Source organism: Akebia trifoliata, chromosome 11 (assembly GCF_017979445.1).
Source record: "Akebia trifoliata isolate Shusen 1 chromosome 11, ASM1797944v1, whole genome shotgun sequence".
In the NCBI taxonomy this organism is placed as follows: Eukaryota; Viridiplantae; Streptophyta; class Magnoliopsida; order Ranunculales; family Lardizabalaceae; genus Akebia; species Akebia trifoliata.
This window is the reverse complement of record NC_141385.1, coordinates 42,102,908-42,128,254: the sequence shown is the minus strand read 5'-3', so window position 1 is coordinate 42,128,254 and position 25,347 is coordinate 42,102,908. Positions and strand designations below refer to the sequence as shown.

The window sequence follows — 25,347 nt, the reverse complement described above, 5'->3', positions numbered from 1 at the left end:
TGAGGAATTGGCCATGATATATCTGATCCGTGCATAATTTCATGAAAAATAGATACAAAGTTTTTACTGCTACTTCGTGTCGACAATAGGTCTAAAAGGGTGAAATTTAGATATTTGCAATTAGTGTTCGAATGCATGTTTTATAACATCAAATCTATTTAGATTCAATTTTTGAAGGATAACCCTGATCAAAGTCATCTCACATTCCTATTTCCCTGTCATTGTTATAATTTTAGAAAAATTGAATTCTAATCCATAATTCAACATTTCAACTTTATGTTCTAATAATAATGGTTATAATTTTGAGCAAGTTATCGGTTAATTGGATACAAATTAATTTGATAACCTACGTAATACTGTAATTATCACACCAAAAAAACATTGATTTTTGTGAAGCACTAAGAAGTAAAATTCATTCATTTCCCTCGAGGCTTTCCTGTTTCCAATGTTGGTTGGATTCTTCTAAGAAGTTGAATGTGTGGAAGGAAACAAATGGATACTTGTTCAAGAAGATCGTTAATGGGGAGAGAGCATCGTCGTTTCTTTTGGTGGTTGTTTTTCAAGAAATCATTTCACCTTCAAAATACACGAAAGAGTGCAAAGAGAAAAACATAACCATAGCAGAAATCTTAATGAACAATAGTGATATTGCAGAAGACAGAATTAGTAGATTAGCAGATCCCATTCTCCATCACATCCTCTCATCTCTAGATATGAAAGTAGTTCATACATCACTTCTTTCCAAAAGATGGAGATATTTATGGAGGTCTCTTCCATATCTAAACTTTGATCATCTATTGTGGCACAAACTTAATATGAAGGAACAAAATCAAGAGAGATTTCATTTTAAAAATGGAGTTCTGAATTTTGTGGACAAGCTTCTGTTTCTCCGCGACAACTCCAACATACACACCTTCCAACTCTCTTGTGACTCTTCTTGCAATGCACGCTGCACTAAGCCGTCATGTTATCTGCATTGGGAAACCCCTTGAATTGCCTGACTCTTATCTTTATTTCAGCGGTAAAAGTATTTAAGCTACGATCCGATATGACAACTAGTAACATTTCCCAATTCGATGTGCTCAGCTTCATATCTCAAGACTTTGAAACTGGTTTCAGTTAACCTCCAGAGGGAAATTCTAATGGGGAACTTCTTTTCAGTTGCTCTGTTTTGGAAAATTTGTTCACAAAACATTGTGACCATAGAAATATCAAGGTTCTCAATTATCCGCTCTTCTACTTCAAAAACTCATCAAATAACATTTGACTTGTCATTCATTGTTTTGGTTATGTGGGAGTTATATTGCATGGGAATGAACTCAAGTTTCTAGAATTTCTACTTAAGAATACAATGGTCTTAGAGAACATTACATCATCACAAGTACAATAATTTCAAGGAAAGAGAATATGGAATTTCGTAAGAAGCTACAATTGCTACCTAAAGCACCCTCTAGTGTCACAATATTGCTTCTCTTAAAGAGTGAAACTTGATTGACTATAAGAATGGGAAAATTCCAATACAGATGGCTTGAAAATTTGAAAATTCACCATAAAAATATGGATTATAAAAGAACACCAAAGTCATGGGACAAATCATCAATTTGAAAAATTAAGCTGTAATCTCAAATAAATGTAGAGAGCCATGTCATTATTTTTTTAAAGATAAAAGGGGTGTGTCTCCTAAAAAGTTGGATTCCTCCAAAATTTTAAAACTTAGCCACTTCAAAGTCGACGTGTGTCATACGTCACAACTTACAAGTTTACACTTATGCAACATACAACAAATTACAATAACATTTTTTTCGATCGAATTTTTATAAAAAATCGTGAACGTTGTAAAATTCTGGAAAAAAAAAAATTTAATCTTTTCTAACTTGAGATGCACAAATTATTCAAAATAGTTCAATAATCCGGAAAGTAATACTTTCATTGAAAAAAATGAAAAAAATCGTGAATTTTTCATGAATTAAACGGAGATTGCTAACAAGGGTTTGGATATTGCTCGCTGCTCATTGAGCATTTAAACTTCACTTCCATCACAACAATTGTAATCTATTGATGGGGTAAGACAATATGGAACCTACGTGCACTTCAGTGTAAATACAAAATACAGCCCAATAGAGAGATCACAACCATTAAAAACACCAAAATACGACTTGTCTAAGAGCATTTATTATCTAATATCAATCCGCAATGAAGACTCACTAAGCATAATTGAACCGATCATACAATATTGCCGTTATCCCATATTCTGTCCCCTGTTGCATCTGTTGCTGCATCTGCACTTTCTCCCCTAACAAAGTTAACACAGGCCTTAGATTTAGAGTCTCCTGCACTCTGATCTGCCAAAGAAGATATCTTGAATTTGGCTTTGTACTTGGAGCTTACTCCATCCTGATTTGCCAAAACAGTAGTTTCAATCGCCTCAAGATATAGCACTTTCACCAAGTTCTTGAAGCGACGTCGGAAGGTTGGCATCCGTGTCATAGAAGCCACAATTCCCTGCAATCTTCCATGGAGAAAACATACATGTATCAGTCATCAAGAAACCTTTGATGGTTAGCATGTCTCATCTTGTCCATGAATGAGGCCAAATCGTCTTGGACGAGATTTTAAAAAATACCTTAGAATTAGAACAAACCATGTCTTTGAGATGACTTGTCAACTCGTCTCGTTGGTGGATGATACGGAGACAACTCGGACGAGTCCTCTCGGTCTTGGACGAGGTTTAAAACCATGATGGTAAGTCATATCCTAGTAAATAAAATAAGGAGCAACTCTCCCATCTCCATTGAAGAGCCACAACATCAAGTCAACAATTAAGAGAGTTGTTCCTAAGGTCAGAGAAACATAACTGAAACCTGGTATTTAAAAAGAAAGCTGCTATTTGCATCCCAACTTTTGCTTATTACACCCCAATTTCTTAAATTATTTATCACCCCCCAATTAAAGATTTTTAAAAACTCTCTTCAAGCATTACAAAGGTTTGGCTCAAATTATAATTTCAACATTACAAAACATTATCACACTCGTTCGAACAATTTCAGTTTATAATTATGATTACGCCCATATAAAATCCTAAACCCAAAAAATAGAAAATCTTGCCAAAACAAAAAAGAGAACTTTTAATGGCACCCCAATTTTCATTTATATTCTTTTTTTCCTATTTGGGGTGTAATAAGCAAGAGCTGGGGTGTCAACAGTGCAAATGTTTTAAGTAGGTATCAGTAGCAACAAGAAGAAACTGGGTAGAGAAACATTTTAGGATCCAAAGTCTTACAACCTCTATGGGCTCTGGTGAACCACCCCTCTTAGAAATCGATGTGGTACAAGTTGAACCTTCCTCAAAGCATGAAAGGAGCCATGGCCATATACAACGATACATTAGGGGTTATGAGATCATGACAATCAAGCCATTGAAATTAATAGCTCATTAAATATGTTAAGCTCAAGAAGCTTCCCATTACTTCTCACTAAAGAATTAGTGTCATGGTACAATAGTATTTCCATTAGCCTTTAAGGTAATATATTGTTCAACATACCTTCTAAATATTGCTTGCAATTGGGCTATTCTGACATTGTCGTTAGACGGAAATCCCAAGTTGTGCCAGTCCTCTGGCTTCTCATTGTTGGAACCCATAATCAACTTTCTCAAACATGCTTCTTCATTCTCATCTAAATTGAGCCCTTTGATCTGCTCCTTTATAATCAGTAATGGCCCTATAAACCACTCAAATACTTTGTCCTTTGGCCAATTAAACATTGTCGTATCCACATCATCAACTGGAAAGTATATTTTATGCAAGCAAAATTAGAACTCAATACTAAAACAAGCTAACAAACACACAAGTTTAAAGGCAAAACATACAGATAAGCAACCCCGGTGAGTTGGACTTCGCCGATGAAAGCATACATTGTAAAATACACCAAGCTGGTAACTTGATGCCCAACTTTTTGCATTTCCCCTTCACGATACATTCTTCTATGTCTTTGATGTTGATTAGGCCGTCATGGATGAGTATCCTACCATTCACCTCGCAAGATCGGAATAGCCAATCCCATACCTATTACATTATCTAGAATGAAGTAGAGCAAATATAGAAGTTACATGTTAAGTAGATCTATTCTCAAGTTCCTTACCTGCATAGGTTTTAACTGTTGGATAGCCCACTTCAACGGTCTCGATTGCTCGGAAACTAACTTTGAACCATATGGGCTTAGTTTCCCATTCTTGTGATTATTGGCGTCATTGTCGATTGATTTTGTCCTCTCAAGGAGCTCGGACTGGAGTATCATATTTTTACGATATTTGGGCCTGGCTGTCGTAAGGATTCTGACTCAGCATCAAAATTAGATGTATATGATTTCTAATATGCAGGTATGAGATGTAGCAAGGCACGAAATTTTTTTATTTTCTTTCCTTCTTTATTTTTTTAGATAGGTACGCTGGACTTGAACCCACAATTCTCAAAGCTGCATTGCTACCAACCGAGCTATGAATCTAAGCCCAAGGAACAAAAAATTTTGCATTGTCAACCTATGATATTTAAGGCTTAAAATGGGTTGGATTCATGCCAGATCTGAGCATATTCATATTCAGATCCGAATTTCTTTAGATGGACCCGAATTCATATCCAAATCCAACTCGGATCCTATATGATAAATCATATCCAAGTCATTTTGATTTCACTCAATCCTTATCTGACCCATCCGAATTATTTCATTCATGACGGATAATTCAGGATTGTTCAACATTTTTTCTTCTATACTTTGGTTAATTGCTATATAATTCTATTTTATCATTATAATCATTTATGTTGTATTAAAGTAGAAGAGGATATTTTGAAAAATCTAAAAATATGATTTTCATAGCAATATATAATTAGGACCTAGGCAGATATATGGATGGATCTGTATCCGACCCGGAACAGACTTGGATCATGGGACATCAAAACATATTCAACCCATTTATTGATTCGGATCTACTCAAAGGATCCAAACCCACTGATTTTGGAGCACTCATATTACGGATAAAATCCGACCCATTTTATGCCCTAATGATATTCCATGCTATAAAGGAAATAAAAAATAAAAAATTAACAGCCAGATTGCACCTGGGAAGGCAGGACCCTTCTCTCAAGTACAGTAAGTCATTTGTGTACTCATCAAACAGTGAAACTACCGATACAATATATGCGAGTCCCATCACGAGGGAGTTTTCCTGGAAATATATGAAATTGGAAGTCAGTTACATGACAATACACACAAGCCTATATAAGATCCGAAGAAAACCCAGAACAAAGTCATTATGATGAGTTATGTGGTACAGACCTGATGGACAATAACCCCACTATATAATCCAAGAAAGAAGCTGCAGACAAAAGCACAAATCACAGCTCCCACCACAGCAATTGGCCATAAGATGATAGCCAGACCAGCTAATGGGACACATACCGTTTCCAGGAATAGACCTTCTCTTCCGATCAAGTCCTCAAATAGTCTCTTCCATCCTTTCAACAGCATGTAAGGGCTTTTCCACAATGCGACAGCCGTGATTAAAAGGACATCGATGGGCACGGCGATTAGAATGACCAACAAACAGCTCGGCAACTTTGATAACCTTCCAAGAGGAACAATATAAACTAAGTATGAAGAATTTATCTTGAACAAGTAACAAAGAAGTCTCTGAAGTCGGATTGAGTACTTTATGTCCATGGGGTGCTCATCCTCGGAAACTTTTTCACTCAGTTCATCCATGAAAGAGAAGTAGGAGTGGTAGCAGAAGTCTGTGAAGTCTTGTACAATAGTGCAGCTCCCCTTGAGTGTGCTCCAGCAACCATTCTGATATTTATATAGACGTTTAGGAAAACAGTTTGAAGTACCACTGGGACCATGTTATTGATAGGACGATGTAAGGACTAAGGAACTCTATATGGATTGAAGTAATGGTGCACATGGTTATTGAGAAGGGGCCTCAGGACTCTAAGTTTGATGGGTTCAACCTACCAGGCGTTTTTTGGTTAGGAAACATACTAGTTGTTGCATGTGAAAAAATTGACATTGTAGGAAAAGGATCAGCATCTACACTACTCCTTTCTATCCTCTATAGACTAATTTGATGTTTTTTAGATCCAGAACGGTGACCCATTCCTATATAATAGGTACAGTGTCTATGTGGCACATTTTGGTTGGAGTTTGTAACACCCAGCGCTCCCTAACCAAGCCTTTTTTACGAGCACGCAGTCTGATGTCTTTAAACTCCAATAAAATGTGTCACGTAGACACCGTATCTATTCTATAGGAACAGGACACTGTTCTGGTTCGTGACTCTTCCAATGAGGTTGATTCTAGTACAAGGGATCCTTTGAAACTCCATCCCATGCATTGTGCCACATGTACCCTTGTCTAGTTGCTTTACTGTTATTAGCTCTTGTGATACTAATATGTCAGTGATACGATGCGGATATGTAGTTCATGTTAGCAGATTCAAACATGAAACACATTTCATTGAAGGAAACGGGAAGCTTACAAAAAAATAATGGAAAACTTTGTCCCTGAAATTCCCTCCAACAGCCTCAAATGTTGCGAATAAGGGAGTAAAAATACCATATCCTATTCCGACTAGAAGACTTCCAACAATCCCAAGTATTGGCCAAAGAAGCAAAGGTACTGGCAAAAATACCAATAACAGAATCTTCAAAACTAGCCCAACCCTCTCGGTTCTGCACCAATACATCAAGAGATTACAAAAGAGAAACGACGGGCAGAACATGGGAGAAACCATGAATAATAAGAGGGATAAGAAGTAAGTCAATCAGTTAAGATAAAACTGAGAGGTAGAGAGTATATAACATTCATACTTTGTTACACAGTAGTATGTCCATATAAAATGTGCAGGCCACAGCCCTATGATTACTCCTGAATTTCCAGTAAGAATGACGATGAAGGCGACTGGAGCCAAGATTGCCGCTGCAAATGAGACCAACATCAGAAAGTGCAGATTAAACACAACAAACATGTTTGTGTTGCGAAATTTCATTTTTTTTATAGCATATATGGGCTCATAAATGAATAAAGAATCGGTCATGGCATATTTCTCTTTGTCATCATTATCATGATTTACAACAATATGGGTTTGGGAACATGAATCCTGTTTTGAGTTCAAGAGTCCTTGCTGACTTCTAACTGTATCTAGGGCCGTTGAATGCCCTAGCATTGCCTAGAAATGAAAACATTACTAGAAATTGATGAAGAACGTGTTCCAGAAGATTATATGGAGTGGGAAGATGTTTAGTCCCACATCGGACACTCATTGCCTTGTCTCTCTCCTTATAAGCGCCTGGACCTCTCTACTCATTGCCAATTGGTTTTAAGTTGAACCCCCAAATTTATCATAGTATCAGAGCGAACCTCTCTCTCCTCCACGTCACCCAGTTCATATCTCCATGTGCTTTAGTCGAGTCTGGCCCACATGTGCAGGGACTTGTTGAGTTTAGTCCCACATCAGTCTCTCCTCCATGTCACCCAAGTCGTATCTTCACGTGCTTTGGCTCAGTCCAGCCCACACGTGCCGCGCGCGGGGGGGGGGGGGACGTGTTGAGTCTAGCCACACATCAGACACTCATTGCCTTGTCTCTCTCCTTATAAGCTCCTAGTCCTCCCCACTCATTGCCAATTGGTTTTGAGTTGGACCCCCAAATTTATCAGAAGATTAAAAGAAGATGGGCGAAAGACTAAACACATATCTTAACTTCAAACAGGAAGAACATGGTGACTGGTTTTCAGAATCTCTATTCCAATACCAATTCGGAAAGCTAGCAACGAGCACAAGGACGGGAATAATGCACAAGTTGGTTGGGCATATTGATTATTGCGAAGAAAGACACTTTCTATCAAACTAGAAGTAATTCTATTTAACCCTTATGAGATTTTTTTTTTTCAATTGAATTTGAATTTATTTTGTTTTTGAGTTATGTTTCTATTGTTCTAAGAAACTGGTCTTCTTTCTTTAGTATGCATCCTGGGATTTCAGTTATTTGGCAAAAACCTTGTTCCTTCATCCAATTTTCAAAAATTTGGAATAAACAGCAATTCAGTCAAGATCATGGCTTCTAAACTCGTCCAATACTAAAACGACTCGGACGAGTCATCCAGGTCTCAAATCTATATCTATACAAAAATAGGATTTTTCAACTGATCATCAACAAATCCATCCTATAATAGAAAATAAATAATAATTATTCAATTATTTATACAAACAAAAACATGCTTTGCCGAGTCGACTCATCCGAATGGAATTGACTCGAACGAGTCAACCCGATCTCGGTTTGCACGAGACGAGCCAAGACGAGAGTAGACATCGGATTTGAAAACCATGGTGAGCTTTAACAACATAAAATTCAAAAGAAGTAGAGAAGAAAAAATGAAGAAATTAGAGGGTGTGGGCTTATCAAAATGAAGGAAATAGTGATACCTTTGATAACGCCAAGAAGGAAAATCAAGAAGAAGAATGGCAGAAACCTTACACAGTTCCATAGCTTAGCCATAAACCTCACTGGAACCTCCATGATCATCAAATGAAGTGGGTCTGTTCGTTCGTTTATATCTGTTTTGTTTGGGTGACAGAAGAACCAGGGAAAGATGGGTGGGGTTACGTGGCATGAGTGGGTGAGTTTAAAGTGCCACGTTTTGCAGTTATGAGGTGTTGTTGTGCGTGAGCCAGAAGAGCCTCTCTCTCTCTCTCTCTCTCTCTCTCCTCCAAAAAGGGAGTCTCGAGAGAGAAAGACATCAGCAGAGGTCATTAGTTGAACCGCCACAAATAATGTTTTTATTTAATGGAGTTTTGATCTGATCATATAAAACCTGATTCTTGATTCTGATTGATTGATGAGGAAGGTTTCCTGACTCGACTCAAGTACATTTGATATTCGAAACAGGGAGTGGATCTGAGTGCTACGTGTTTTAGATATTAAAGAGTCGCGATTTAGAGCAGTGTTCCATTCTATAGCAACGGCACCACTTGGCACTTTTTTTTGGGTAGATTTAACATATAGAGGTGCGTGGTCCATGTGTTTCAAAATCCAACCAAAATTTGCCACGTAGAAACTGTTTCTCTTATATAGGAACGTGACGCCTTATCTTATCTTATCTTTATTTGATATTACAATGCTTGATTAAAAAAATGAGAGCTGCTATTGCCACACCAACTTTTACTAATACCACATCAATTCTTATGTAAATCAAAAAAATTGTACACAGTTGGTGTGGAGCCTTGGATCAGGTTTTTTTTTTTTAACTTTTTCTTTCTGGTTGCTCAACCTCATCTCTCTTTATAATATTTTTGAAATATCCAAACTGTCATTTTTGAATAATCATAATCGTGTAGGCTTTAATTCCTGGTGCATAGGATCCAAACTCTTAGGTTAATCATTGAACCAACGCATTTTGAAAAGTATTTCTAAAAAAAGATAATTTATCATTTTAAGAAAAAAAAAAATAAAAAAAATAAAAAAGATTTACATGACAAACCCAATTGTTGCATTTTTATCACAAAAGCTCATTTCGAGTTCTGACAACTCCGAGGCAACCTCACTTTACGTAGTTTGTTACCCACCAAACCTCACTTTATGAAGTTTGTTACCCAGCAAACCTTAGAGTGGGATTTGCGACATAAAATTAAAATTTTATGGGGTTAATTTGTTACTTAACATATATTGGAGTGGATTCTAACCATATGAATTCATGACATCAAAAAACACCATCTAATACTACAAGATTATAAAAGATAAAATTATAACAAATTTAAAAGAAAAATTCAAAAAAAAAAAAAAATCACAGTTGAATTTTAGTTTTAAACTTAATTAAGATTAAAAAAAAAAAATTATTTTGATTTTTTTCTTTTTAATCTAAGTTTTTCCATGAAATCTTTAAGTTTGTGCTGATTTGATAGTCCATGTGCGTCAACGACCCTTAGTACAATTTGAAATCTTACTTAGTCATGGTAGCTTGATTTATAAAGTAAGGTTTATTCACGTAACAAACTTGGTAAAGTAAGGGAGTTTTTGTAATAAATGTTCAATCTATATTTGGTGTTAAAAACAGAGGTAGACATTGCTCATCCATTCCTAATTCCTTCCATACGTCATGTACTTAGCAATAAAAGTTCTTTACGGCAAAAAAAAAAAAAGAAACCTAATTGAATTGTGCAGAAGCAAAGGAAATAATTTGGCTTGGTATCACCGTCAAATAGCTAGAAAATAGGGATATTTACGATTTTGGCTCACTGTTCGTTCTAATTACCAAAACGTGAACAATAATGAATTTGAAGATTTTAAAAGTGACTATTTCACAGGTTTAAAGTGATAATTTTGTAGGTTTAAAATTGTCAAATTCGTTACTGTTCTGAATTCTTTTTTAACAAAAACATAACCATTGACGTTTTGATAATTAAAATGAACAACTAGCCGCAATCATAAATAACTCATTTTCAGCTCACAAAATGATAACTCACCCTAGAAAATATTCAAATAGCCCATCCAAAAAGTTAGAACAATTGGGCCATCCAATTCATTTGTAGTGTCTCAAATAGTAAATATATTGCTGAGAAAACCAAAAAGGGTTTTCCCCATGTTCCATAAGTAGCAAAACATATTAGAATCACACATAACAGTGGTAAGGAGTGACCAAATAAGTCCTATCATTTCCGCACATAATGCTTCAACAAATCTTTGTTTGATAACAAAAATGAAATAACATGGGATCAGAATTTATATGAAAATAGTTTAAAAACAAAAGAAAACACGCGTCATAATCACTTCTTGGGACAAGTCTTATAGGAAATCCTCCACCGTTAAGAGAAAGCCTATTGATTTTATTTATTTGCTTGAAATTTGTAGTCGAAAATTTCTTGGAATGTTTCAACTTGATTTTATTCCCAAAACCAACAAATTTATTGTCCTCCTCAACCTTAAGATTCTAATCATTCAATGAAAATAATATGACCTATAGAATTTTGAATGGAAGATAAAGGAAATGAAAAATGAAAAATCAAGGATTTCCACAAGCGATTAAGGGTTATCAGTTGTAGAATTTAAAGATGGCTGATTTTAAGGCGGAAAATCAAATTATAGTTCTTGATTACAAGTTGACAAGGAGGGCCATAAGGTCAATTTCATCAGTCTATAAGAGAAGACCATGGTTAAGGAGAAAGCATGTTTCACTTGTGGAGACAATTTTACTTTCAATTCCATATGTTCATTAAATTTAAAATATTTTTAAAACTTATTGTTTTGAAAATTATGTTTCCTAGAAGAATCGTCGTAATCTGACTGCCCCACGGGCAAATTCAACCGACTATCTTGACGTGACAAGTTTGGGAAATGTAGATCTACACTTCCTCATAAAAATGTATATCTCGAGGAGGATAGATCTATCATTCTCAAACTTTCCACGTTCTGATAATCGATTGACTATGCCACATGATAGTCAAATTATCACGACTCTGTAAGATAATCACCATTGAGTTGTGCAATAGTGACCTCAGCAGGACACTTTGATGTGATGTCATGCATGTCCATAAATGCGTTTTAGCGTTATCTCGAAGAAAACGCATCCTTGGCATGTGCGCCACCATGTCAAGATGTCCAATGTATGGTCCCACTGGGGTTTAAAAACACTTAGGGTATGTGTTGATTGCATGAAAAGTGACTTTTCATAGAAATTGAAATCCATGGAAAAATAGTTGTAAAAAAAAAGTAGGGTTGGAAAATTAAATTCCATTGTTTAATTTTACTTAGATAAAATCATGAAAAAAATATGAGAAAAAAGAAAAAGAGGAGAAGGAGGGGGAGAGGAAGAAGAAGATGAGGAGGAAGAGGGAGGGGGGAGGATGTGACAGCGGTGGTAGTGGCGACGGCGAGGGTGGTGGCGATGGAGACGGAGGTGACGGCTACGGTGACGACTGTAGATGTTAGTGAGAAAGAAGAAGGGAGAACGTGGTAGTGACGGTGGCGGTGGCGGAGGTAAGTGGGGAAGATGGGGGGAGAATGTGGAGCTAGTGGTGGCGGATGAGGTGAGAGAGAGAGAGAAAGTAGGCGGAGATGATGATGACAAAGACGGTGACGGTGATAGTGACGATAACGACGACGACGAGGATAGAGTAATAGTGGTGGTGGTGGTAGTAAGGAAGAAGAAGATATGAGTGGGAAAGAATTGTGGATGAAAAATATGGGTGAAAAAGTGAAATCTATATTTTGGTCAACTTTTTGATTGGGGTGGAAAATGAATTTTCATTTCCATGTGTAATCAAACACTTGAAAAATGTCATTTTTCATAGAAATTGATTTTCCACCCTATTTTCTATGTGCAATCAAACATACTCTTAATCCTCTTGGAAATGAACAAAACCAATGATCGATTGGGCTTTTACAGTGGAATTGTCCACTCTACCCATACGCATATCTCAAATAAGTGCCAATAATTTACTGGGTATAATGGTAAATTTAAAATTTGAGAATAAGTGCGTCCACCCTCCACAGACCACACCTGAAACTTGAGATTCTCGGAACTTTACTAAACTCTCTGTTTTGCTGCCTTTGATCGTTGGACATGAGATGAGAGCCACAATGGAAGAAGAAGAAGAAGAGATTTATGAAAAAAGCGAAAAATGGATAAAACATTACTCATCATCGCATAGAATGTTGTTGGTTGGAGAAGGAGACTTTTCCTTCTCCCTTTGTTTAGCTAAAGCTTTCGGTTCTGCAACAAACATGGTTTCTACATCTCTAGATACCCAAGGTATAACCCATCTCCCTCCCTTTTATGATCCCTAGGTAATTACAAGTTCTCTCTCTATCTCTCTCTCTAGATATCAAAGATGTTAATCTTTGGTTTGATAATATGTATTAGAGTCTCTGTTGAGTAAGTACAACTATGCGATCGGGAACGTTAGAGAGCTGGAAGAGATGGGTTGCTTGGTGTTACTTGGGATTGATGCAAAACAGATGAGCCAACACTTCTTTCTCAAGACCCAGAGGTTTGATCGAATTGTCTACAACTTCCCTCATGTGGGTTTCTTATTTCGAGAATCTAGTTTTTGCCAGATCCAGTATGTCTTCTCTCTCTCTCTCTAATTTGTAGGATTAAAATTTCGATTAATTTGGTGATCCATGTTTTTGCTCAATAATCAAATCATGCAGATACTACTAGGATTCTTTACAATTGATGTTATTTAATAGGATTTTATTTTTATTTTACATCTGTCCAAAATCCTCATTGGGCCCAAATTTGTTAAGTCCAATTCCAGTTATAATGGGTTTAGATTGATTTTTGAATAAATTCATGCACCATTTTTTAATGCCACTCTCCATCAAAATAGAGGTCTAGTCACTATCTTTTATTAAGAAAGTGTTAGAGAAGGGGAAGATTTGATATTTTATAATGTATTGTAATTATTTTTTGTTATAAAGTCATAAATCTAATTATATATAGTATACATATATAATTATAGTTGTGGATATGGTCGAGTTTGGCATTGTTATGTTATGTCTTGGTCGAATTTAATGGGATGGAAAATTTTAGCCCAACCCTACCTTTGTGGGCTCAATATCAAGGCCATAAATTTTTTTTTTTTTTAACTCAGAAACTAATTTGACAGTGTGACATTTAAAGTGGGGGTATTTCCAAGTAAATCTTATGTCATACATTTGTTTATGCTGGCGAAAGTAAGGTTGAGAAACATAGATGTTACGTTGATGAACATATCACTTCATGTTGTCAACTTTACAAAAATAATTGACAAATATATGATGTGTTGTTGACAAATCTTTGAGTTATATTCACAAATATATTAGTTTGGCTGACAATTTGGGCTTTTCGACTTTGATGCTATGATTATGTCTTATGTTGAACCGTTTAACAACATCTATCTTTCGACTACTACAAGTATCTTGTCATTCCCATCAATATCGAGGAGAATCTTTGAATTGTATGTTATGTTTCTTTTGCTTATTATATGATTATAATTATTAATTTGATTCCGAAAGATGACGATGAAAGTTAGAAGGATTTAATTGAGGTATTACAAATAATGTTACCCCGGATAATGATTGTTGTTGACCCCTCATGAGTGTCAACTTAAAAGTAAGTTGGAGAAAATTTTATATGGAAGCCCAAAAAGAAACGGATATGATTGTGAGATTATTGTGATAAGGTATCTTGATTGTTTGATTAGGTTGAAGAAATTAAAATTTTCTATCCTAAAGGACAAAAGTAATATGAGATATCGCATTGTAATGAATTTGTTGGAATGCAAGAAAGAAAATAATGATCTGTAAACATTTATTTGTGGAAAACGGTGTTTTTTCTTGTTTTCTTATATTTTAATTTTACCATTTTGTTGTGCATGACATTCAAAATAGTTATTGATATTGGTATTTTGTTTGATTTGTTGATGTAATTCATGGTATGCATGTTTGTCAAAAAATCGTACCAAGAATACTTGTTAAAGGAAAATGTTACACGTTTATCAACTTATAATTTATAAGACTTTGTCAACATCTAGGGCATTTCTATCAACGTTGGTTTACATGTTTGTCAATCTACTTATGCATTTTGTAATGTCATTGTAAATTTTGTTGTGATCATCTTAACTTAAGATAAAAATATAATTTCAAGAATTAAAGAATGTTTTCCAATAAAAAATTAACATGACAGTGTATCGGATATTGATATTGTGTATAGTTTGTCAAATTAATACATAATTATATGAGGAAAACTTTGTAAAAGAAAATGTTACAAATCTGTTAACTTCTTTACTAACCTTTGTCAACATATCTATATTGTTTGCCAATTTTATTGTGCAAATTTCTAATCTCATGGTAATTTGATTATGATCATCTAAACTTAAGATAAAAATATTATTTAGAGAATTAAAATATATTTTTCAACAAAATATTAACATGAGACTGTATCAACAAAATGGATGGATGAAAGGAAACTTTACTTCACTTCCTTGGATGGATGGAAATTAAAAAAAAAATTTCTCATCACCTTTAATCCCTAATTCCAAAATTTGTAAAGTGAAGGAGTTGAAAATCAAAATGAATTTTTCTTTTTGTACATGAAAGAAGACGGAAGACGGAAGACGGAAGACGGAAGTAGGAAGAAAGAGATGATACAGTGAATAGAGATGGAGAAGAAGAGGATGAAGCTTGTAGAGGTAGATAAATTTTGGCTTTTGAGTCTAGGCCGTACCGTCACTAGCTACTTATGTAGCTCTTCATATGTTAATCGGCCATTCACATGTCAGCCCACTTTTGAGGGCATTTTAGTCATATACAAGAAATACAATAACTTTTTGGTATCACAACAAACTTGTAACACTTTGGTAAATATCTAAAATTTTTGTAATTATTTGGGAATTTACTCTATTTTCTTTTCCCCTTTTCCCAACATTTCCACGTTATTTCTTATTTCTTGCATCGAAGTATAATTTTTGTTGGTTATTTTCACTTTCTGTAAGTGACATTAATTCAAATAATCTTTTAAATTTCCCAACAATGAAAGAAATGAACTATATAGTCTTAAAAAAAAATTATTTATTTATTTTACTTATTAAGAGATAGAGGTATTACCATTTGCTAACCTCACCCCAAGATTTGTGCTAATTCTTTGGTAATTTTAAATGAATTAATTGGGTGGGTGGTTGAGCAGGTTGAACAAGCAATTGGTGAAGGGGTTTCTGAAGAATGCTAAAGTGTTGTTAAAAGCGAAAGGAGAGATTCATATAAGCCACAAGACAGGTGAACCATACGACAAATGGGAGTTAGTGAAGAAAGCAGAGAAGACAGGCCTTGTTTTAGACGAATGTGTTACCTTTCGCAAAGAAGACTATCATGGTTATGGCAACAAGAGGGCACATGGTAGCTTCTCCGACTCCCCCTTTTACTTAGGGGACTGCAATACTTTCAAGTTCAAGCTCAAGCTAGGTTCCCCTTCCCTATAAATTAAAGAGAGATGATTGGCATAGTTGACTGGAGTATTTGATCAACAATTCTGATAAAAGTTTATGGAGCTACTCTAACCGAATGGTTTGATATAGGTGTTTAACATAGTTGTGTAAATAGGTTGGTTCGGATTCGATTCCTAAGGTACTGAGAACCCGTTGGTTCATGTTTTCAAGAACAAAAATGAGAGAAAAACATATATCTAATGATGGCAGAATTCCATCTTCTCATACATACAAGTCTTTCTTTTCATCACAAAATTTGAGAAAATACATTCTATGAATCGTTTCAAAGCTTTTCTCTATCATTAACATAATCCATTATCTACAAAAGCACCAATCAATCATGTCTTGTTCTAGTAAAAATATGAATTATCATTCAAAACTAAAATTCATATTCTTTACAAAAAATAAATAAATAAATAAACTTTCACGCCCGAATACATATTTTGCGCGAAAATTTGAAAAATTTTATGTAACATTGTTTTACTTTGGAAGGCATGGAAACCTTCAAACATTTATAATATAAAAATAAATGAATAAAACAAATCAGTTATGAATACTTGTGAGTACTAACTGTGTAGAATGAAACGGGTTCTGGTTCCATTTAGACCTTACTCTAATTTGGCATGCGAAAAAGAGATTTTGAATCAGGTGTTCGGATGATCCTTTGGTTAAAACTTAAACTTTTCACTTAACTTAGGTATTTTTGGAGCATTGGGTTGGGTATTAACATTTGGTATCAGAGTTGATCCCACGTTCAGGGTTTGAGTTATGGGGATGTGTTTAAGGGTAAAAAAAAAGAAAGAATTTTCTATATTATGAGATATAGAAAGGGTCTTGAAGAAAAATAAAAAAAAATAAAATAGGGGCTCTACTATAGTATGGGATATGGAAGAGTCCACCATAGTAAGCCACGTGATGGTTAATTTGGGAAAGTGGGGCGACTCATGAAAAAAATGAAAAAAGAGGTACATGATACTTGGAAAGAAGGCCAAGGGACCGGGGGGACTTGCCATAAAGTAGAAGAACAAGTATGCTAACCTTGAAGTGTGGGGGCATGTTAGGATCTTTCCATTAACTTCGTCACATATGTATTTTTGGAGCATTTGTTTTGGTCTAAACATCAATGCTAAATGGGTATCTATTGACTACATTAGTTTAGAGTGCTGATTTTTGAACTCAACTTGATCGGATGACTCAAAAACCCATCGACGTGGCATGGGCAAAGAATTGTAGATTTTGTCCTTCGGAATACACAACCGACTTGTCATCTGCAGTTGTGTATCCCGAGTGAAAGAATCTACAGTGAGTTTTTAAGTCACGCTGTTAGGTTGAGTTCAAAAATCATTAGTCATTAGTTTATCATATTTTATTAATTTTAAAATTACTATTATATTTTAAAAAAATAATAAGCATTTTCAAATTGTTGCAAAAATTTTCTAAAGATATAATCAAGAAGTAGGCAAATCTTTTTCTTGCAAACTTTTACGGTGCAAAACTTTACAGGTTTGCAACAATTTGCAACGTATAGATTTTGACTTTGGGTTTCCAGTGAACAAATGGATAGAGACTAGAGAGTCGTGTAGTAGGATATGATGAGTTGGATGATGATACGTGGCTCTTCCAGTTTTCTCCACGTCATCAAACAACCAAAGGAGTTTCCTAATTTTACTCGTCGTTTGATACGTTCCATCAAACGTACGGCTGAGATTGGAGGGAAAACCCAAATTTCCTCTGCGACCAAACTCTTTTAAAAGGTCGTTCGAGGAGGGTGAGAGAATCTTGGCCAATTTAAACAGTATTGTTTCATCAAAACAAACTCTACAAATTTCAGAGTTTCGTCTTACATTCGAGAGATCTGGTAATCTTCTTTGATTATTTTTTAATGTTTAGTAATTTATTCGATTCCGTTCGAGAGCTTCTAATAGAAATCTGATTTGTTCTTCAATTATTTTATTGCTTTTTAATTTTAATATTTGCTTTGCTTGATATTTGATACACCATTAGTCAATTTGTTAAAGGAAGTTTAACCACCAGAGAACAAAATGCAGATAAGATTCGGTCCATATTTCTTTTGAATTCCACTTATTCAGGACTAGATTCGAAATTCAACTTGGCATTTAAAAAAAAAAAATTAAGTTGAAGACAGTTTAGGTCATCTGTTGTTTTCAGAAAGAAGATTTATTAGATTACGAGTTTGATCTGAATTTGTTCTTGTTCTGTTTTTTTGATTTTCGTTCTCTTGATTTAATTTACTTGGTGTTGACCCACTTATCATTAAAGTTGCGTGGGATTCAAGGTACAGTGATAGAGCGTATTTATAGTCAGTGAATTTCATCTCTGTTATGGAAATATTTCTTCGGAGCCTACAATGGATTTTAGTTTTGTTTGAAGATAAGGTTACACCTTTTAGTGTTAGTTACTCCTTATGTTTGAATTTTTTTCTCCTAATTCTGATCATCTTAGTTGAATTTGATGAATTAGTTTGAATTTTAATTCTTGTGTGCGCAAGCTTATTTCGATAAAAACCTCTGGTTTTAAGATTGAATTGTAAATATTTAATGCACCGAATTTCAGGTTTTTCTGCTCTTGTTCCATCATTATAGGTTTATTTTGTTCCTTTTTCAATTGGCATATAATTTGGGTTCCGCTGAAAGTACTTTGTTCCTCTATTCAATTCTGTCTAAAACCATGTGTTTTGTTATTACAGGTGTATTTAACTATGTAAATCTGTGTGCCTTGAACATATGATTGTTCTTTTGTTTTTTGCATTAATATGGATTGTGATTGATCCTTGGAAAAGGTTCTCTAATTAGAGACTTGGGTCTTGATGAAGATTAAGTCTTGATTCTTTAATTGGATTAGATAGTCCGTTTATTTTTCAATCTGTGTGCCTTGAGTGCAATATGGAGGTGTTTTCTATGGAGATTTGATGCAGTGAGGAGACAGAGACCTGCAGAAATCATATTACTAATGAATTTTGGAATGTGTCTATTTTTTTTATTATTATCAGTAAATGCAGATTACGTTGAAACTGGTTGAGATGACCAACAAACAGTGGAAGAAAGACAAGGCTGAGGTCAACAAAACAGAGAGAAAAAAAAAACTACTAGAGTCTACAAACCCAATCCCACTGCCCTATAAAATCCTCCAGAAAGATACCTTTGGAATGTGTCTATGGAACCCTTTTGTTGTCAAAATGTTGTTTTTTTTTTGGGTTTTTCCACCAACTCCATCTGTAATTTCTGTTATTTTTCATTTGGATGATTGGATTATGTTCCCTATTGCACTCTATGTTCCTTTGTTCCTTTGTGTTGAAATCTCTACAGTGAATTGACTTCTGTAACTATGAGGAGTCCAGCTTTTCTTTCTTTGTTTTTTTAATTTTTATTTGTTATGTTTTGATAAGGAATTATTAAGAGAAACCAAAAGGGTCTGAGGAGTCATGCCTCATATGAGGATCATAATGTTAGATTCGATGGGAATTGAATTCAAGATAACACTATATATATAATAAGAACTATAAATTTATGAGCTCTATTTCACTCAACAATATGAAAGAATTTAAGTTTATTCTTTAAGATTTGCTATTTGTGAAAATGAATGGAAGTATGTGCATGTTTCAGTGTGAAAAAGGCTTCATAAGTGTTAGAAAGCTGCCAGTCAGAATAAAGCTATTCTATCTGTAGAGAAATTTGGAATTTACATTCTGGTCATGGGAGGAAAACAATCCAAAACACGGAGCCCTCGCCGTTCTTCCGACAATCACGGCCCACCATCCTTGCCAGATTCTTCACCCCACTCTCCCTATCCTGAGAACCATGTTCAACCTGATATTAGAAGAAGATCACGTGCAAAATTTACAAGGATTGATGACAACTATAATTCTTTAGATCAGGTATTGTGTTAACTTTTGGCATATTTGTTAAGTTTTCCTTAAATTGTTTTGTACATCTTAAAGCAATAAATTTATCTTAAATAAAGAAGTTGAGGAAATTCATACCTTTCAGATAATTCAGACAGATCAACTAAATGTTATTCACCTTTTGTAACCTACGTATGTAGGATCAAGTCTTCCATATTTACAATATTTTTTTCCAGTTTCAATTTCAGATAGCTCCAGCTGACATAACAAGTCAATAACAAAAAGGATTCTATGGAACCTAAACTCAGAAAGTCATGAATTGTTTCAGTGTGATTGAATACCTAATTTTAATAGTGAAACATGTTATGATTAGATTAAACATACCTTTTGATATGGTGAGGTTTTTTTGGTTGGGTAAGCTGGACTTGAGCCCTCAACCTCCAAGTTGTATTGCAATATGACAACCAACTGATTTATTATTGTAAATTATTTCTCTAATATATGCTTATTTATATCAGCTTGATCAAATATATTCTATGATCTCATACCATAATTAGATTACATGGACTGATATTATTTGTTATGGGTATGGTTGTTTACGTTGAAAATAAAATTTTCCTTTCTTTGTATCCTAGGTGACGGCCGCTCTTTCCCATGCTGGCCTGGAATCTTCCAATCTCATTGTGGGCATTGATTTTACAAAGAGCAATGAATGGACAGGTGCAAGATCATTCCAAAATAGGTCCCTACATCATCTTGGAGATTCTCCAAATCCATATGAACAGGCAATATCCATTATTGGCAGGACACTTTCAGTTTTTGATGAGGATAACCTTATCCCATGTTTTGGGTTTGGAGATGGTTAGTATAAATAATCTTGTTGACACGAAAAATTTATGCATCCAATATGGTATCTCCACTTTCTATAATCTTCATATTTCTTGCAGCATCGACACATGATCGTGATGTCTTCAGCTTTTATCCTGATAATAGACCCTGCAATGGGTTCGAGGAAGCACTGACCCGTTATAAGGAAATAGTTCCACAACTTCGCTTAGCTGGTTGGTGCAGAAGGATTATTTTAGCTTTGAGTTTCTGTAGGTTATTATAAGGGTTCCTGCTGAGACTTTGATTCTTTCATCAATGTGACAGGACCAACATCCTTCGCTCCGATAATTGAAATGGCTACAGGAATAGTGGAGAATAGTGGTGGTCAGTATCATGTTCTTCTGATCATTGCCGATGGTCAGGTAAGTCATTGTTATAGTGCATTTATTTTTCACTTTGGAATATCTTCAATATTTTTTTGAATTTAGGGTGTAGAATAGGAATATTTTTTGAGTGTATATTTTCCTCCACTCTCGGGTGTGTCATACCCCAGTTAAGCCCCATGAATCTCTTATATTCATAGTTCTCCCCCTCTCCAATAGATCGGTCTTTTGGAGTTGTTGGTTGGTTAACATGGTATTAGAGCGCTAGGTTCGTATAAGTTACAGGTTCGATTCTTTCCACACTTATGGGTGAGGGGGAGTGTTGAGTGTATATTTTCCTCCACTCTGTGTCATACCCCAGTTAAGCCCCATGATCCTCTTATATTCATAGTTCTCCCCATCTCCTAGATCGGTCTTTTAGAGTAGTTGGTTGGTTGATGTGGTAACAGAGTGCTAGGTTCGAATAGGGCACGAGCTCAATTCTTTCCACCCTACTGAGTGAGGGGGAGTGTTGACTGTACATTTTCCTTCACTTCCGGGTGTGTCATACCCCAGTTAAGCCTCGTGACCCTTATATTCATAAGTCTCCCCCTCTCAAACAGCTCGATCTTTTGGAGTATTTGGTTGGTTAACAATATTTAGATTGCCCCTGTTCAATTTGCTGGCTAATTGAAGTCATTTATCAGAAATTTTGAACATTCTATCCTCTTGTTGTTGTGAAATCTGTATGTGGTATTTCCATGTAATTGAATTGTCACTCATATCTGATTATCTTGCTACTAATATGATGACAAAAGGTGACACGAAGTGTTGACACAGACTATGGTCGATTAAGTCCACAAGAGCAGGGAACGATCAATGCTATAGTCAAAGCAAGGTAATTTTCCGATACAAAAGTTATATAGGTCTAGATCTGTCTATAACCATGTTGGATTTTGCCTGATTAAATTAATCTTAATCTGTTGTAGTGATTACCCATTATCAATTGTTTTGGTTGGTGTTGGTGACGGACCTTGGGACATGATGCGACAGTTTGATGATAATATCCCCTCTCGTGTATTTGATAATTTTCAGGTTGTAAAAATTGAAATTGGGATGACTCAAGCACCTTCTTTTCAAATTGATGATTGGAATTAACTCCATTATTGTGATTGTTATTTGCAGTTCGTGAATTTTACTGAGATTATGTCGCAAAATATCCCGACATCCAAGAAGGAGACAGACTTTGCTTTGGCGGCGCTGATGGAAGTACCTTCACAGTATAAAGCAACTATAGAGCTCCATCTTTTGGGGTAATAATACATTATGGATCTGTAGACTGAAATAAATAGTTTGACCGAAAAGCAAGTTTCATGTATTTGTTTGCATCTTTCAGCTGCCGAAGAGGGACTTCAGGGAGGAATCCTCTCCCTCCTCCAATGAGGAATCGCAGTTCGGCGAGTTTCGGTTCAAAGTATTCCCAGTCGAACAACTTTAAGCAGAATCCTGGTTTTCATCCTGTTGCCTCTGCACCTCCACTAAGTCCCCTACACAACAATCAAGTATGCATAAATGCAACTATACCTATTTCTTAAGTTCTGTTTTCATTACATGTACGGGCATGATAGAGCCAATGATGAAAAAAGGTTAAAATTGCATGGTAAGAAGTGCTTACGGTAGTATTAAAATTCAACATATTTCTACGAAAAAGCTTGACACAAGATTTTTCCTACAGTTTCTCTTTTTATATATTTTGGTGGAGATCACTATTCTTTTCGTGACACGTTTCCGCAATAGTGAATTTCGACAGAAATAATCAAATTTTAGTTATAGAATGTATGATTCCTTGGAAATATTTTGATGGGTACTAAAATTCTACTAGAAAATTATTCAAATTTTTTGTTAAATATTATAAAATTCTCATGGAAAGGACTTCTAGATAGTACATAATGATAATGTTCACTCATAAAAAATTATACATTATTTTCTGTTTTTAGTATGTATGAATGTTGATTATATCCAGGGGCGGAGCCAGTAAGGAGATGGTGGGGGCAATTGCCCCCACAAAACTTTGAGAGACCCCTATATTTTCAACTAATTACATGCCCCATTTGTCCCCACTCCCTCGCCTCTCTCCCCATTTGCCCCCACACCCTCCCCTCCCCTTCAATTTTTTGTTGATGATATTGCATCTTGACCGGACCTTCTCATATACTAATTGGAAATGACCTAAATATCCTTTTCTTCAACTTCTAACCAAAAACCTCTGAATTTCTTCCTAAAACCATCCATCTTCAAGTTCTTCAACTATGCAACTAACCATAGTTTGCCCCCACTACAAGAAAATCCTGTCTCCGCCCCTGATTATATCATCTTATTTTGATGTATTCTAAGCAAATACACACACACACACACACACACACAAAATCATCCATATTTGACTTATTGACTATTTATTAATTTTTTCTTACCTAAAAATTATATAATAATATGTGGATGTAGTACTTAATAGGTTGTTCATTTAAGGAAGTATTTTACATATTAAAGCATATATAATTAATATGATACTATTATTGAAAATCCTGGCTCCCCCACTGATTATATCATCTTATTTTGATGTATTCTAAGCAAATACACACACACAATCATCCATATTTGACTTATTGAATATGTATTAATTTATTCTTACCTAAAAATTATATAATAATATGTGGATGTAGTACTTAATAGGTTGTCCATTTAAGCAAGTGTTTTACGTATTAAAGCATATATAATTAATATGATACTATTATTCTTATTTTCATGTAGGACTCAAATACTTTTGCCAAAGTGTTGCGAAGTGTTGTTGATTTTTATTTCCACTCTCCATATGCTTGTTATTATATTTTGATGACTTATGAGTGTTTTTAATACTAATTTTATCATTCCTATAGTTTCAAAGAAAATTTCCTCGATATTTCCGTCACGTCCTCGACATTTACATCATTTTCATGAAATTATGATTATTCCACAAAAAATTTCATTTTTATTTCCAGGACAACTGAAATAGACACCCGAAACCAAAATTCAATACCTTGGTGCTTACACATAAAGATGTGCCTTGCATTGTTGGTCAAATACCTGTTTTAAGATGGTTCCGAAATTAACGTCCCTTCTTTCCTGGACAGGGCTGTCCTGTGTGCTTCTCGAGCTCGAGAGAGCTTGCATTTGGATGTGGACATCAGGTGGAGGGTTAATTGCATAGTTTTGTATTTGAATAATGATTTTCTGACGCCCCCTTCTGACATATGCCCCCTTACGCCCTCATAACCGTAGATCATTTGCATCGGGATTCACAGAATCATAAATCTTTTTTCTTGTGTATCCCGAGGCAAATGATCTATGGTTCTGTGATGGGGATGTATGTCAGTGGGGGGCGTCAGATTATCAGGACTCTTTGTATTTCTATGGTAGAATTTATTTAGATATTCTATAACTGTTTACAACTCTTTTTTGTAGACATGCTATGCTTGTGGAAGAAATCTGTCACTGTGCCCTATCTGTCGAAGTAATATAACAACCAAGATAAGGCTGTACTAATGATTTCCTGAAGCTTGGATTCAGTTACAATAGGTTTTCTTTCTCTACTTTTTTTCCTTTAGAGAATGTCTCTGTTAATAGTCATAGTTCTGGTAAATAGAATTGTCTGCCATGTGTTTTTTATTCTAAATTATAGTAACTCCTTAAGGTCTTTGAAATTTATTGTAAATAATTTTAAGAGCTGTTGTCTCCATTTGCGTAAAATGTTCCATGGTTTCTGAATTTTATTTCGGAATAGGACTCGAAAACTAGGCACTTGGTTGACTTAATTCAGTCAAGACTAATACTCTCTTTAAATTTGTAGCAAATTCCAGAATTTTGATGAGTGAACTCTTGGGAAGAGAGAATTAGGCTTCTAATAAAAAATAATGGTGAAATACCCGAGATGCTTACATTATAATATGGAAATGGACTGTCCGATCAAACGATACACTATGATTAACGTTATCCAAAGCCAATCTTAATCAGATTGTAACATTTGATCCGTTTCACCATTAACATTTGTTCCAATCTTAATCAGATTAGGTGTGCTAAAAAATATGAAGAATTGAAATCGTTGAGATTGACAATACTTGATTGATGTTTTAGAAATACCAAAAATGCATTTGTAATAATATGGGAAAACGACACTCTATGTCAAAAAGATACACTTTTTGGAAGTGATACACTCTGATTAAGATAGTCCAACTCTTGTCTGTTTCACTATT

At 35.0% G+C, this 25,347-nt stretch overlaps 3 protein-coding genes across 9 annotated transcripts; 2 read left to right on the top strand and 1 right to left on the bottom strand.

The window, feature by feature from the left end:
* Positions 1–1,939: 1,939 nt before the first annotated feature.
* LOC147391775 (putative membrane protein At3g27390) lies at positions 1,940–8,729 on the bottom strand. Of its 4 annotated transcripts, none has more exons than XM_086459483.1 (10): positions 8,474–8,724; positions 6,861–6,969; positions 6,530–6,722; positions 5,705–5,841; positions 5,332–5,620; positions 5,115–5,221; positions 4,141–4,333; positions 3,869–4,064; positions 3,543–3,783; positions 1,940–2,509 (listed from the first exon to the last, which is right to left on the bottom strand). In XM_086459483.1, exons 1-10 carry the CDS (start codon positions 8,571–8,573, stop codon positions 2,224–2,226), a joined length of 1,851 nt encoding a protein of 616 aa, XP_086315609.1. In that variant the 5' UTR covers positions 8,574–8,724; the 3' UTR covers positions 1,940–2,223. The 4 variants fall into 4 exon arrangements, with proteins under 4 accessions (XP_086315609.1, XP_086315612.1, XP_086315610.1 ...); XM_086459486.1 differs by having other exon boundaries at positions 8,526–8,724; XM_086459484.1 differs by having other exon boundaries at positions 4,141–4,315; positions 8,474–8,721.
* A 3,806-nt stretch (positions 8,730–12,535) lies between these two features.
* LOC147391774 (uncharacterized protein At4g26485-like) lies at positions 12,536–16,243 on the top strand. Of its 2 annotated transcripts, none has more exons than XM_086459856.1 (3): positions 12,536–12,795; positions 12,907–13,033; positions 15,712–16,243. In XM_086459856.1, the coding sequence occupies exons 1-3, from the start codon at positions 12,612–12,614 to the stop codon at positions 16,001–16,003; spliced, it is 603 nt and encodes a 200-aa protein (XP_086315982.1). In that variant the 5' UTR covers positions 12,536–12,611; the 3' UTR covers positions 16,004–16,243. The 2 variants fall into 2 exon arrangements, with proteins under 2 accessions (XP_086315982.1, XP_086315981.1); XM_086459855.1 differs by having other exon boundaries at positions 12,541–12,795; positions 12,907–13,105.
* Positions 16,244–17,708: 1,465 nt separating this feature from the next.
* On the top strand, positions 17,709–24,867 carry LOC147391773 (E3 ubiquitin-protein ligase RGLG2-like). Of its 3 annotated transcripts, none has more exons than XM_086460124.1 (11): positions 17,709–17,867; positions 19,633–19,904; positions 20,507–20,732; positions 20,819–20,932; positions 21,024–21,121; positions 21,880–21,959; positions 22,051–22,156; positions 22,247–22,374; positions 22,458–22,623; positions 24,229–24,285; positions 24,560–24,867. In XM_086460124.1, exons 2-11 carry the CDS (start codon positions 19,722–19,724, stop codon positions 24,638–24,640), a joined length of 1,239 nt encoding a protein of 412 aa, XP_086316250.1. In that variant the 5' UTR covers positions 17,709–17,867; positions 19,633–19,721; the 3' UTR covers positions 24,641–24,867. The 3 variants fall into 3 exon arrangements, with proteins under 3 accessions (XP_086316250.1, XP_086316251.1, XP_086316252.1); XM_086460125.1 differs by lacking the exon at positions 17,709–17,867 and adding an exon at positions 18,268–18,405; XM_086460126.1 differs by lacking the exon at positions 17,709–17,867 and adding an exon at positions 18,399–18,420.
* Positions 24,868–25,347: the final 480 nt, after the last annotated feature.